The following is a 14,257-nucleotide window of genomic DNA, read 5'->3' on the forward strand; positions in this document are numbered from 1 at the left end:
TTTTGTATGGAAATAGAACTGTTTGGAAGGCAAAAAAAAAAAAAAAAAAAAAAAAAGTTTGGTTATAATATGTGCGGTGGGGCAGCGAGAGGAAGAATACACATGCATATAAATGAATGAGAATGATTGTTGGGGTGAATATAATTTCTTTAAAAAAATCATTTATTTTTATTTGACAGCAACAGAGAGAGAAAGAAGCAAATAGAGAATGGGTGCACCAGGGCCTCCAGCCACCGCAAACCAACTACAGATGCATGCACCACTTTGTGCATCTGGCTTACGTGGGTCCTGGGGAATCGAGCCTCAAACTGGGGTCCTTAGACTTCACAGGCAAGCGCTTAACTGCTAAGCCATCTCTCCAGCCTGGGGTGAATATAATTTCATAAAAAATGGAATATAGGGGGGCTGGAGAGATGGCTCAGCAGTTAAGGCACTTGCTTGAAACGCCTAACAACCTGGGTTCGATTCCCTAGTACCCACATAAAGGCAGATGCACAAAGTGGCGCATGCATCTGGAATTCGTTTGCAACAGCTGGAGGCCCTGGTGTGCATTCTCTGTCTTTAATATGGCCGGGCGTGGTTACACACACCTTTAATTCTAGCACTCGGGAGGCAGAGGTAGGTGGATTGCCTGGGCTACAGTGAGACCCTACCTCGAAAAACCAAAAAAAGAATATAGGGACTAGGGAGAGAGCTCAGCTGAAAAAGTACTTGCCTTGGTAGTACGACAACCTGAGTTTGATTCCTAGAACCTATGTAAAAATGCCTTAGGACGGGAGGGATGGCTTAGTGGTTAAGGCGCTTGCCTGCAAAGCCAAAGGACCCAGGTTTGATTCTCCAGGACCCACGTTAGCCAGATGCACAAGGGGGTGCACACATCTGGAGTTCATTTGCAGTGGCTAGAGGCCCTGGTGCCCCATTCTCTCTCTCTCTCTTTTTCTGTCAAATAAATAAATAAATAAAATAAATGCCTCTAATCCCAGAGCTGGGAGGCAGAGAAAGCAGGATCCCTGAGGGTCACTGGCAGGCCAGTGTAGCCTAATTGGTGAGCCCCAGGGCAAAGAGACCTTAATCACAAAAAAGGCTAATGACTTACCAGAAGAAGGACACTCAAGGCTGTCCTCTGCACACTTGCACTAACACATGGGGGCGTGCATACACACACATACCTCCGTACACAAACACACCACACACATGCAAAAGGGAATATAAACTGAGAAGAGAATGGAGCTGAGAACCCTGGGAAACACCAGCATAAAAGGTAAATTTAGGGGCTGGAGAGATATCTTAGCAATTAAGGTGCACAGGTTCGATTCTACATACCCACATAAGCCAGATGCACAGGGTGGCATGGCACATGCATCTGGAGTTTGTTTGCAGTGGCTAGAGACCCTGTGTGCCCATTCTCACTCTCTCTCTCTCTCTCTCTCTCTCTAATAAATAAAAATAAATCTCTCTTTTTTTTTTTTGTCTTTTGAGGTAGGGTCTCACTCTAGCCCAGGCTGACCTGGAATTCAATATGGAGTCTCAGGGTGGCCTTGAACTCATAGCGATCCTCCTACCTGTGCCTCCCAAATGTTGGGATTAAAGGCGTGCGCCACCACACCTAGCTTAAACTATTTTTTTTAAGATTTTATTTTTATTTATTCATGAGAGAGAGAATGGGCATGCCAGAGCCTCTAGCCACTACAAACGAACTCCAGATACATGTGCATCTGGCTTACATGGGACCTGGAGAATAGAACCTGGGTCCTTAGGCTTCGCAGGCAGGTGCCTTAACCCCTAAGCCATCTCTCCAGCTCTAAACTATTTTTTAAAGAAAAGGTGAATTCAGTGGACAGGAAGGCCAGAGATGGAGTTGCATCAAATAAGGCCAAGATCATCGTCTATTCTAAAGCCAAAACTTAATATTCAAGGATTTGGCAGTTTGGAGATAATGTACTAAACTTTATCAAAGAAATTCCTGTGAAATCAAGACTCTAAAAGATACTAAAGCAGTGAAAGCTAGAGGAGAAAGAAGTTAGAAACAGCCAAGATTCTCAAGAATCTGGGCTACAAAGACGGAAGGGATGCCCTCAATCTCGTGCATCAGAACAGACTGAACTAAAAATGGTCACATTTTAAATGAATCTCCCTGGGTCTCTCAGATCACTCTCTTTTTATTCCACTCTTGCCCCAGGCAGGGTCTCCCTCTAACCTAGGCTGATCAGGAACTCACTCTAGCCTCAGGCTGGGCCTTCAACTCAAGGAGATTCTCCTACCTCAGCCTGCTGGGACTAAAGGCATGATTGTTTTGTTTTGTTTTGCTTTGTTTTTGAGATAAGATTCTCACTTATGTAGAAGAGACTGGCTTCAAAATTGCTAAGTAATCCAGGCTGGCCCTAAATTGAAAATTCTTCTGCCTCAGTCTCCCAAGGAATGCACCACCATTCTCCATATAGGCACATGCCACCGCTATTCTTTTTTCCTTCCTATTCAGCCTCATTCTAAACCTGATTCTCATTGTATTTTAAATATTTACACATTTTTCCCATCTTAAAACAGCTCTCTTTGTTCCTAGCATGCATGGCCTTCTCCTTCTCATGTCTAAAGAACTTGAAAAAGCTTTCTCCTTATGACTTCCAACTCCCACTCATTCTTCAGCTCTCTTCCCTTCTCTGATCTGGCTTCAGTCCCAACACTCGACTGCTGCAGTCATCGGTGATCTACTTATGGTGAGAACAATGGGTGTTTCTGAACTCAGTAGTGCTGTATTCTGTTATAGACCAAACCCTCTTTCTTAAACTTTCTTTTCCTCCTGGCTTTCTTTAAATTAGTTAATTAATTTACTTATTTATTTATTTGAGAGAGAGACAGACAGAGAGAGAAGGAGGCAAATAGGGAGCAAGAAATTCTCCAGTGAGAGGCCCTTTCTCAATGAATTAATGAATTCATATATAAAATCATTTGTACAAGGTGAAGTGCTTCACAAGGCATGGTGGCTCACACCTGTAATAACAGCACTTGGGAAGTTGGGGTAGGAGGGTCACCTAGAGTTCCAGGCCAGCCTGGGCTGGAATAAGACCCCGTCTCCACAACAATCAACAAAATAAAATGTTTCAAGGAAATATGCCTCCTGTTAGCAGTTCTATTATCCCTTGCAAAAGATTACTGACTTATGTGGAATCCACAGAAATTCAAGTTAACCAATTTCAGTCTAAGATCAGAAATTTCTCTAAGAAAAATTAAACATAATTATAACAATTTGATTTAGTTTGGGACCCCCAAGCTGGGTATGGTGGCCCATGTCTTTAATCCCAGCACTTGGAAGGCAGAGGTAGGACAGATGTGAGTTTGAGGCCAGCCTGGGACTACAGGTCAGCTTGGGCTACAGGAAGACCCTATCTTATTTTTTATTTTTTGGTTTTTCGAGGTAGGGTCTCACTCTGGTCCAGGCTGACCTGGAATTAACTCTGTCATCTCAGGGTGGCCTTGAACTCATGGTGATCCTCCTACCTCTGCCTCCCGAGTGCTGGGATTAAAGGTGTGTGCCACCACGCCCGGCAGGAAGACCCTATCTTAAAAAACCAAAACCAAAATCTTGGATTTGGAAAGGTGTGGTGGCACATGCCCTTAGCTCTAGCATTGAGTAGGAAGAGGTAGGAGGATTGCTATGAATTCCAGGCCAACCTGAGACTACAGCCTGGGCTACAGTGAGACCCTACTTTGAAAAACAAACAAAACAAATCCTGGATTTCCAAAACAGATATAATAGAATGTGAACTCCAGACACATGCACCACCATGTGCATCTGGATTACATGGGACCTGGAGAACTGAACCTGGGTTCAATTCTTAACTGCTAGGCCAGTTCTCCAGCCCCTTAAGTTTATTTTTTAGCAAAATAGATACATGTGCTGGACAAGGTAGTGCATAACTGTAATCCTTGCACTTGGGAGGTGGAAGCAGGAAGATAAAGAAAGGGCAACTCCAGGCAACATGAAATTCTGTCTCAAAAAAAAGTGGGGCCTGTAGGGATGGCTTAGCAGTTAAGGCATTTGTCTGCAAAGCCAAAGGACCCACATAAGCCAGATACACAATCTGGCACATGCATCTGGAGTTTGTTTGCAGTGAGTGGAGGCCCTGGAAAGCCAATTCTCTCTCTCTCTCTCAAGTAAATTTAAAAAAAATCTTTTTAAAAAGAAAGAAAGAGCCGGGCGTGGTGGCGCACACCTTTAATCCCCGCACTCGGGAGGCAGAGGTAGGAGGATTGCTGAGAGTTCGAGGCCACCCTGGGACTACATAGTGGATTCCAGGTCAGCCTGAGCCAGAGTGAAACCCTACCTTGAAAAACCAAAAAAAAAAAAAAAGAAAGAAAGAGGATTGGAGAGATGGCTTAGCAGTTAAGGCATTTGTCTGCAAAGTGTAAGGACCCAGGTTCCATTCCCCAGTAGCCATATAAGCCAGATGCACAAGGTGGCATAGGCATCTGGAGTTTGTTTGCAGTGGCTAGAGGCCCTGGAGTGCCATTCTCTCTCTTTCTCCCTCAAATAAATTAATAAATATATAAGAAAAGCCAGTGTTGTGTGTGTGTGTGTATATGTATGTATATGTATATATATGTGTATATATATGTGTGTGTGTATATATATATTATATAAATTAGGCCGGATGGATGGCACACACCTTTAATCCCAGCACTTGGAAGGCATAGGTAGTGGGATTGCCATAAATTTGAGGCCACCCTGAGACTACATAGTGAGTTCCAGGTTAGCCTGGGCTAGAGCAAGACCCTACCTCAAAAAAAACAAAAATAAAAATACAATAAAATTGGGCTGGAGGGATGGCTTAGCAGTTAAGGCATTTGCCTGCAAAGCCAAAGGACCCACGTTAGCCAGATGCACAAGGGGAGGCACGCATCTGGAGTTTGCTTGCAATGGCTAGAGGCCCTAGCGTGCCCATTCATTCTCTCTCTCCCTCTTTCTCTATCAAATAAGTATTTAAAAAAGACAAATAACATATTTTAAGAAAATAATAAAATAAAATATCTGAGTAGTTCAGGCTCTTGTCTGCAAAGCCTAGGGACCCAGTAGTTGGAGGTCCTGGTGTGCCTATTCTCTCTGTCTCCCTCTGCTTGCAAATAAGTAAAAATCTTAAAAAGAAAAACTGAGATTTTTCTTTTGTTTTTGAAAGTCATTGTGTACTTTGTACATCTCATCTCAACTCTGACTTGTCACATTTGAAAACCCAAGACCACATGTAGTGGTGGTTACTGTAATGGGCAATATATAATTCCAGATAATTCAGAAACTTATTCTACCTAAGAAAACTCATTTCACTTTTTGGTTTTGGAAATGGTTGTAATTAACTTTTTTTAATTTTATTTTTGTCTATCTATTAGAGAGAGAGAGAATGGGCACTCCAAGGCCTCTAGCCACTGTAAACAAACTCCGGCCGCATGCCCCATCTTGTGCATCTGGCTTATGTGGGTCCTGGGGAATTGAACCTGGGTCCTTAGGCTTTGCAGACAAGCACCTTAACCACTAAGCTACCCTCCAGCCCCAATTGTGATTAATTTCTTTTGTACTAATATCTCAATTAACTTCTCAAAAAATTGAATTAGACTAGATTCAAGTGTAAAATGGTTAAGGCTTGGTAGATTCACTAGAAGTAGACATTTTTAAAATTTTTGTTTGTTTGTTTATATTTATTTATTTGAGTGACACACAGAGAAAGAGGCAGATAGAGAGAGAGAGAGAGAGAGAGAGAGAGAGAGAGAGAGAGAGAGAATGGGCGTGCCAGGGCCTCCAGCCACTGCAAACAAACTCCAGACACATGTGCCCCCTTATGCATCTGGCTAACGTGGGTCCTGGGGAATTGAGCCTCAAACTGGGGTCCTTAGGCTTCACAGGCAAGCGCTCAACCACTAAGCCATCTCTCCAGCCCAGAAGTAGACTTTTATTTGCCATCCCCTTCCCCCCCAAAAAAAAGATGCCTCTGGAGAGGAAGTAAAATAGGTCAATCTCCCCTCCTGCTCTATAGGAAGCACACATTTGGGGTCTGGAGCAATGGCTCAGCAGTTAAGGCACTTGCCTGCAAAGGGTAACCAGTGGGGTTCAATTCTCCCGTATCCATGTAAAACCAGATCCACAAAGTGGCAAATGCGTGTGGAGTTCATCTGCAGTAGGGAGGGGAGGGGAAAAAAGAAGGGCATTGTGGTGCACACCTTTCATCCTAGCACTATAGAGGCAGAAGTGGAGGATCATCTTGAGTTCAAGGCCAAACTGAGACTACATAGTGAATTCCAGGTCAGCCTAGGCTAGAGCAAGACTACCTTAAAAAACTACACGAAAGAAAGAAAAGAAAAGAAGGAAGGAAAGAGAAAAAGAAAGATAGGAAGGAAGGGCTGGGGAAAAGTTTTCTGACAAGTGGGACACAGAAGGCTTCTGACCATCTGGAACTTTTTTTTTTTTTTTTTTTTTTTTTTGGTTTTTCAGGGTAGGGTCTCACTTTAGGCCAGGCTAACTTGGAATTCACTATGTAGTGTCAAAGGTGGCCTTGAACTCATGATGATCCTCCTACCTCTGTCTCCTTAGTGCTGGGATCAAAGGTGTCTACCATCATACCTGGCTTAAATATTTTTATTTATTTGCCACGGGGGTGTGGGGGGGGGGCGGCGGGGAGAATGGGTATACTGGAGCCTCTAGCAACTGCAAACGACCTCCAGATGCATGTGCCACTTTGTCCATCTGGCTTTATGTGGGTACTGGGGAACTGAACTCGGGTTGTTAGGCTTTGCAGGCAAGAGCTTTAAATGCTGAGCCATCTCTTCAGCTCCTGGAACTTATTAAGAGGCAAGCTTTTAAAGTTTGTTTTTTTTTTCCAAGGTAAGGTCTTGCAGCCCAGGCTGACCCGGAATTCACCCACTCTGGAGCGCGGGGATTAAAGGCGTGTGCCACCTCTCTCAGCTGGGTATTTTTTGTTTTGTTTTATTTTTATTTATTTATTTGAGAGTGACAGATAGAGAGAAAGAGACAGAGAGAGAGAGAGAGAGAGAGAACGGGCGCACCATGGCCTCCAACCACTGCAAACGAACTCCAGATGTGTGTGAGACCCTTGTGTATCTGGCTAACATGGGTCCTGGGGAATTGAGCCTTGAACCGGGGTCCTTAGGCTTCACGGGCAAGTGCTTAATGGCTAAACCATTTGTCTGGGCTGGGTAGTTTTTGTTTGTTTGTTTCGAGGTAGTTTTGCTCTAGCTCAGGCTGACTTGGAATTCACTAGGCTGGCATGCAACTCAGTGATCCTCCTACCTCAGCCTTCTTGAGTGCCAGCCCAGCTTTTACTAAGAGCAGGGCCATGTGGCCATCTTTCCCAATCTCACTGTGCTGGCTCTGCAAATGTATTTAATTCTGTGATTTACAATTCAATAATGGCCAGCAGCATACCTTCAGAGACACATGGAATGAGCTGTCTTTCACATTCCAATCAGCAGCTATGCCATCCCTCCTCACACCTGTCTCTTTTGGAGAACCTACTAATAATACTGGGCCACAATGCTGTAACTGATTTGGGAGAAGAACTGGCCTGTCAAAAATACGGGACGTGGTGCCGCACGCCTTTAATCCCAGCACTGGGGAGGCAAAGGTAGGAGGAGCTCCATGAGTTCAAGGCCACCCTAAGACTACATAGTTAATTCCAAGTCAGCCTGGACCAGAGAGAGAGAGACCCTACCTCAAAAAAAAAAAGAAAGAGAGAGAGAAAGCAAGCAAGCAAGCAAGCAAGCAAGCTAGCTAGCTTATGGGGCTGGAGAAATATGGCTTAGCGGTTAAGGTGCATACCTGTGAAGCCTAAGGACCCAGGTTTGATTCCTCAGGACCCATGTAAGCCAGATGCACAGGGGCACATGTGTCTGGAGTTCATTTGCAGTGGCTGGAGGCCCTGACACGTCCATTCTCTCTCTCTCCCTCTTTCTCTGTCAAAGATTTTGGAGGCAGAGGTAGGAGGATCGCTGAGTTTGAGGCCTGAGACTACACAGTGAATTCCAGCTCAGCCTGGGCTACAGTGAGACCCTACCTTGAAAAAAACTTGGAAAAAAAAAAAAGAAAGCTTTATATTCTGGGTAGGGTGGCACATGTTTTATTTTGTTTTTGTTTTTTGTTTTTGTTTTTAGTATTTATAAACATTTGTTTTTTTTTCTTCTAAAGGTAAAGTTTTGCATGCATCAACATATTTTGTTGCATCAACATATTTTAGCAACTGAAACTGAAACAATGTGCCCACACAAGTGCAATAGTGGCACACAGCCATGGTGAGGAACCAACTGCTCTTGATTCGGCTAACTGATCCCCTCAGTGGTACGAGACCCATAGCTGGAGCTGGGAAACAAGTCAGAACCATATCCAAACATAAGACCACTCTCCAACATCAATCATGGGCTACAAGAGGGCCTACACCTATTAAACTCTCTATTAAAAAATTAAGGGCTATCTCATTTGTCCTGGTGCTAACTTACTCTCCATTGGAGAATCTGCTTCTCTTTTTCAGATAGATGCAGATCCTAAGGAGAGAGCCACCCCATCATACCTCAAAAGGGCCCCAGCTGAAACTAAGGAAAATTGGCGAAACAAGCAAGGGTGCTGTTTTCCTGGTGAACCTGATACCAGCACAAGGGGGAAGGAGATCAACATAGAGAAAAATCAACTCCTACCAAATCAGAGAGCTAGAGCCCCAAGGCCCCCAACACCTCATCACTAAAGCAGACCAAAAATGAACCCAACATGGCTCAGGGAAATTTTGCGGAGAGGGGGCGGAAAGAATGTCAGAGCCACATGTTGGGTCATGATATACAAAGACATTTATCGTACCAATAACTGTGGGCTAACTCCACAATGCACGACCCATATACCTCAACAAGGAGGGGCCAATGGGGAGGGGGTAGGTCACAGATGAGCCTAATAATGGTACCAAACTGCCTGTACTAGCAGAATAGAAAACTAATAAAAAAATTTTAAAAAGAAAATGGAAAAGAAGTTTGGAGAGATGGCTCAGAGGTTAAGGCACTTGCCTGTCATGCCCAGTGACCCAGATTCAATTCCCCAGTACCCACTCTGAATGTGGTAGTTCCTATTTGTAACCCCAAACTTGGGTGGCTGAGAAAGGAGGATTTCTCATGAGTTTGAGGCTAGTCTAGGTTATAGAATGAGTATCAGGATAGCTAAAGATACATGGCAAACCCTGCCTCCGATTTTTTTTTTTAACTTTTAGCACCTGAAAGATGGTTAAAAGAAAACTGAAATATAGCCCACGAAGCCAAACAACCCAGGTTCGATTCCCCAGGATCCATGTAAGACAGATGCAAAAGGTGGCATGTGCTTCTAGAGTTTGCAGTGGCTGAAGCCCCTGGTGCACCCATTCACTTTCTCTCCCAAACAAATAGATGAATTTAAAAAAAAAAAAAAAAAGGACAGCCGGGTGGGATGGTGCATGCCCCAGCACTCGAGATGCAGAGAGGTAGGAGGATTGCCATGAGTTCGAGGCCACACTGAGACTACATAGTAAATTCCAGGTCAGCCTGGGCTTGAGTAAGTCCCTACCTGCCACCCCCCAACAACAACAACAAAAAAGCAGGGCTGGGTGCACACGTCTTTAATCCCAGCACTTGGGAGGCAGAGGTAGGAGGGTTGCTGTGAGTTCGAGGCCATCCTGAGACTACATAGTGAATTCCAGGTCGGCCTGGAGCTACAGTGAGACCCTACCTTGAAAACCAAAAGGCTAGTCTGTAGGACTTGTCCCCCCTCCAAAAAAAAAAAAAACAAAACAACTGAAGCCTGATAGAGATAACATGACCATAAATAAAATGTATTTCATTATTTATTAGAGAGAGACAATGGGCACAGCAAAGCTTCTAGCCACTGCAAACAAACTCCAGACTCATGTGTCAACTTATGCATCTGGCTTACATGCATACTAGGCAAACAAACCTGGGTCCTTAGGCTTTGCAGGCAAATGCCTTAACCACTAAGCCAATTCTCCATCCCCCAACCTCAAACTTTTGATTCTCTTGTCTCTATTTCCCAAGCATATATACCACCACACCTACATATGGCAAAACATAATTATTATTTGCAGTGCTGGAGACTGAATCCGGGACCTTGAGCTTTGTAGGTAAGTGCTCTACTATAGGACTAGACTTCAACTCTTGCTAAGCTATTTCTAAGACTTACTTTAATTGTCTGTAAAAGGAGGTTAGAGTCTACCTCTTTATTGGAGGGAGGGCACAGGGCCTCACTCTAGCCCAGGCTAACCTCAAACTGTCATCTACCTATCCCAGACTCCTTAGTGCTGGGATTAAGGTGTGTACCACCATGTCCAGTTTGAGTCCACCTCTTAGTAGTCTATAATTATTATAGGAGTTGTTCTAGAAACTAAATAGGTGGAGTTTGAGAAATCAGAAAATGGCAGGGCATGGTGGCACACACCTTTCTTTAACCCTAGCACTTGGAAGGCAGAGGTAGGAGGAATGCTGAGTTCGAAGCCATCCTGAGACTGCATAGTGAATTCCAGGCCAGCCTGGGCTATAGTGAGACCCTACCTCGAAAAAACCAAAATAAATAAATAAATAAATAAAAAGAGAAATGAGAATTGGAGGGATGGCTTCATGGTTAAGGTGTTTGCTTGCAAAGTCTGATGACCCAGGTTTGATTCCCCAGTACCCAAATAAAGCCAGATGCACAAAGTGACATATGCATCTGGAGTTTGCAGTGGCTGGAGGCCCTGGTGTGCCCACTCTGTCTGTCTTCTCTCTCTGCTTGCAAATAAATAAAGAAAAATTTTGAAAAAGAGCAATGAGAAAATGTAGGAAAAGCTAATTTCTCAATATTTTAATAGGCTTTTATGATACCCTAAAAGTGGCTTCTATTCCCTTTATGGAAGACTGGCACATAGGAGAGCAGTCATTTCGAACTACTTTGAGAAAAAAAACCTCAAGACTGTTTCTAGGGCTAAACTCTTCTAAGAACAAACAAAGTGTCTAACCTTACTAGCCAAGAAATACCACGCCAGAGTGCTTGCAGCTGAGTATTCCCGTCGGCTGTACTCCCCTGACACTGGGCACCATAGAAACATTCAGATAGAATTCCCACAGGTAAAGGATCCTTTCCAGTGATTCTACCAGGGCACAGAGGTCTTCAGCCATCAGTGGAGAGGACCCCTCTTTGGATCTGAATACATACGTTTTTATGCAATTACTGCTTATGAGCAACATGCTATTATTTTACCACTAACATGGGGAAGTCACGAAATTGGTAACATTTATTAGAAAACTAAGGAATTTTTTATGGCAATATTTTTTTTTTGTCTTGGACTATTTTTCCTTATAGTCAATACATTTTCTTCCTTTTTTCAGCTCTTATGTACATATACTTAGGAAAACAATATCTGGATCTCGTTTACTCCTGAGAGACTGATTTGTGCCTCCACTCAGCAATACTTACTGTAATTATAATTACTAGAAAAATTTGCAACATAAGTTACTAAGGACCCAGAAAAGGTATTTATTAGGTCTTTGGATTTCATTTACTTTATCAAAAAAAATGTTTAGTTTTGCATTTTAATGACAACAAACTATGAGTGTGGAGGAATGATGACTAGCTTCACATAATAACATGTATGCAGATAATTTTTGTAGGACAATCCAAGAAGTAATCCAAAACATTTTACAGTTGGGGATTATTTTATCTAAACCACATTTCCATCCTAGAAAGGGCATTCCTGAATTTCAGTAATTTCTGCTGTAAAGGTAAGATGGACAGCTCATGAACTCCGAAGAAAGTAACCTTTCCTGGCTGGATTCTGAGTAAGCTTGATCAAAATCACACACGGCTATAAATCCACCTTCATAAAATCACACCAAATCCTCAGTGACTATCTTTTGTACAGCAGATAAGGGCCCACCATTCAAAGTAAGTTCACCAAGTTTTATCAAGAGCATATGGTTGGAGAAACAACGCTGGGATTCTCTGAACCTTAGAAGCTGGCTCGATAAAGCTGCCCCTCTGATAAAGCTCTCGAGGCATATCTCTTCAAGATGACCCCTCCTTGCATTTCAGGCACCTTCCCCAAAACTGTGAAAGCCTCAGCCTGATTCACAGCACCCCTCTCCCAGCTACATTTCTTGTCCCTCCAACAAAGCAAACGTGCACAAGCTGACAAATCAGGGCTTGGGGCCTAACGACTCCTGCTTCCCTCGACTCTCAGGAGCTTAAAGCGTCTTCTTTCACAAAGGTCTGAGCTCCTCACGAAGGCACTGCTGTAGCTCAGCACGTCCGATGCTCTCGCATCGACCTCTCATCTCCCACGACCCCAGTGATTTCTGGCTCTCCGGGTCTCTTCCTGTTCCACGAGGTGGGGGGGACGGAGGAGGGAGGGAGGAGGGTCCACGGCCAGAGCTCAACTCCTCCGTCCGACAGTCGGAGACGGGCGGGAGGGAGGGGCGGCCTCTACGATCCCCAAGCAACTCGGGCTTTGGACATAAACTTGAGGGGCGCGCGGGGGTACGGGGTGCCTCGACGCCGCCCTCCACCTTCTTTCACTCGCCCACGCCCCACACTCGGCGCTCTGCACGCAGACGCCTCGGCCACGCTGCGAGCATCCCCACGGCCGTCCGGGCTCCTCCGGCGCCGACTTCCGGGCTTTTCCCTTCCGCTCGGTTTCTGGGAGAGGGGGGGGAGGAAGGGGGGGGCGGTCGACGTTCCCCGCCCGGCGCGGCTCCCCGGGGGACCCCCGATCGCTCCTCCCGAGCCCCCCGCCCCGGACCCCCGCGCGCTCACGCACCGTTCGAAGAGCAGCCTCACGGAGAAGATGCCGGCCGCCAGCGGGAACACGGACAGCATGTGCCGGGCGCGCGGGTAGCCGTGGCCGTCGCCCGGGCCCTCCAGGTCGGCCCAGCTCACGTTCTGCGGAAGCCAGAAGCGCTCGCTCCACAGCCAGCCCCACAGCAGACCCAGGGCGCCCGCCGCCGCCGTCGCCATCTTACGCCCGCCTCGCGGCCGCCGCCGCCACTGCCTCAGCTGCCGCCACGGCCAACGGAACCTGCTGGGAGGCGGCCCCGACTGCCGCCGCCACCCCCTCCCCGCCCCTTCTTCCCCACCGCAGGCCCGGCCTTTTCGCCGCCCATCTCGCCTCCGCGCCCGCTTCTTCCCTGGACGCGGCTCGCAGGAGCCGCCTAGCGGCCCGAAGCCGCCCTCTCACCCGCTCCCTCCTGGCCACGCCCCTCGGCAGCCCAAGCCCCGCCCACATCAGACCCCCTAAACTCTAGCCCTGGCGGGTTTTATTTATTTATTTATTTTTTGGAGAGGTTGTTGTTGTTGTTGTTGTTGTTGAAGGTCTGGACGCACGGGTCTTGCCTAACTCCCTCTGGACACATTCCTCTTTCCCAGCGCTGCATATTTCAGATCCATTCCCGCTCCCAGCCTGGCTGTCTTGCCATCCATCTCAGTTGGTCCTGCCTACTTAGGCACTCTTACCACAGCGTTCTTATTCTCAATCTCTCCCTCCCTTTTATGCACCTCCTTGATCTCCATCCTTTTTTTCCCCCTCTGCTTTAGCCCTTAAGTTATCCTTGCTTTATCTCAGGGGGGAAAAAAAAGCACCTTAAAGTATCCTTTTGTGTGGAGGAGGGTTAGTGTCTAGGCTGACCTAGAAGTCACTGTGTAGTCTCAGGTTGGCCTTGAACTCATGTCGATTCTTCTACCTCTACCTCCCAAGTGCTGGGATTAAAGGTGTGCACCACCATGCCTGGCTGAGATACTAGGATCACCATGAGTTCAAGGCCAGCCTGAGACTAATTCCATGTCAGCCTCTGCTAGAGTAAAACCCTACCTGGAAAAGCCAAAATAATAATGATAATAACAATGGTAATAATAATAGGACTGAAGAGATTGCTTAGTGGTTAAGGCACTTACCTGAAAAGCCAAAAGACCCAGGTTTGATTCCCCAAGATCCATGTAGGCCAGATGCACAAGGTGGCACATGCGTCTGGGGTTCATTTGCAGCAGCTGGAGGCCCTAATGTGCCCATTCTCTCTCCTCCTCTCTCTATCTGCCTCTATCCCTCTCAAATAAAAAAAATATTTAGGGCTGGCAAGATGGCTTAGCAGTTAAGGCATTTGTCTGCAAAGCCAAAGGACCTAGGTTTGATTCCTCAGGACCCACGTAAGCCAGATGCACAAGATGCTACATGTGTCTGGAGTTCATTGGCAGTAGCTGGATGCCCCCCTC

At 45.8% G+C, this 14,257-nt stretch overlaps 1 protein-coding gene across 1 annotated transcript in view; it reads right to left on the minus strand.

Moving 5' to 3' along the window:
• The window catches only part of Cers5 (ceramide synthase 5), a 34,351-nt gene extending 21,333 nt beyond the window's left edge, over positions 1-13,018 (minus strand). Inside the window, 1 exon segment of the mRNA XM_045153100.1 lies at positions 12,813-13,018. Coding sequence (XP_045009035.1) covers positions 12,813-13,009 — 197 coding nt within the window. The 5' untranslated portion in view covers positions 13,010-13,018.
• Positions 13,019-14,257: the final 1,239 nt, after the last annotated feature.

The sequence above is a fragment of the Jaculus jaculus genome, chromosome 6 (genome assembly GCF_020740685.1).
Source record: "Jaculus jaculus isolate mJacJac1 chromosome 6, mJacJac1.mat.Y.cur, whole genome shotgun sequence".
NCBI classification, from domain to species: domain Eukaryota; kingdom Metazoa; phylum Chordata; class Mammalia; order Rodentia; family Dipodidae; genus Jaculus; species Jaculus jaculus.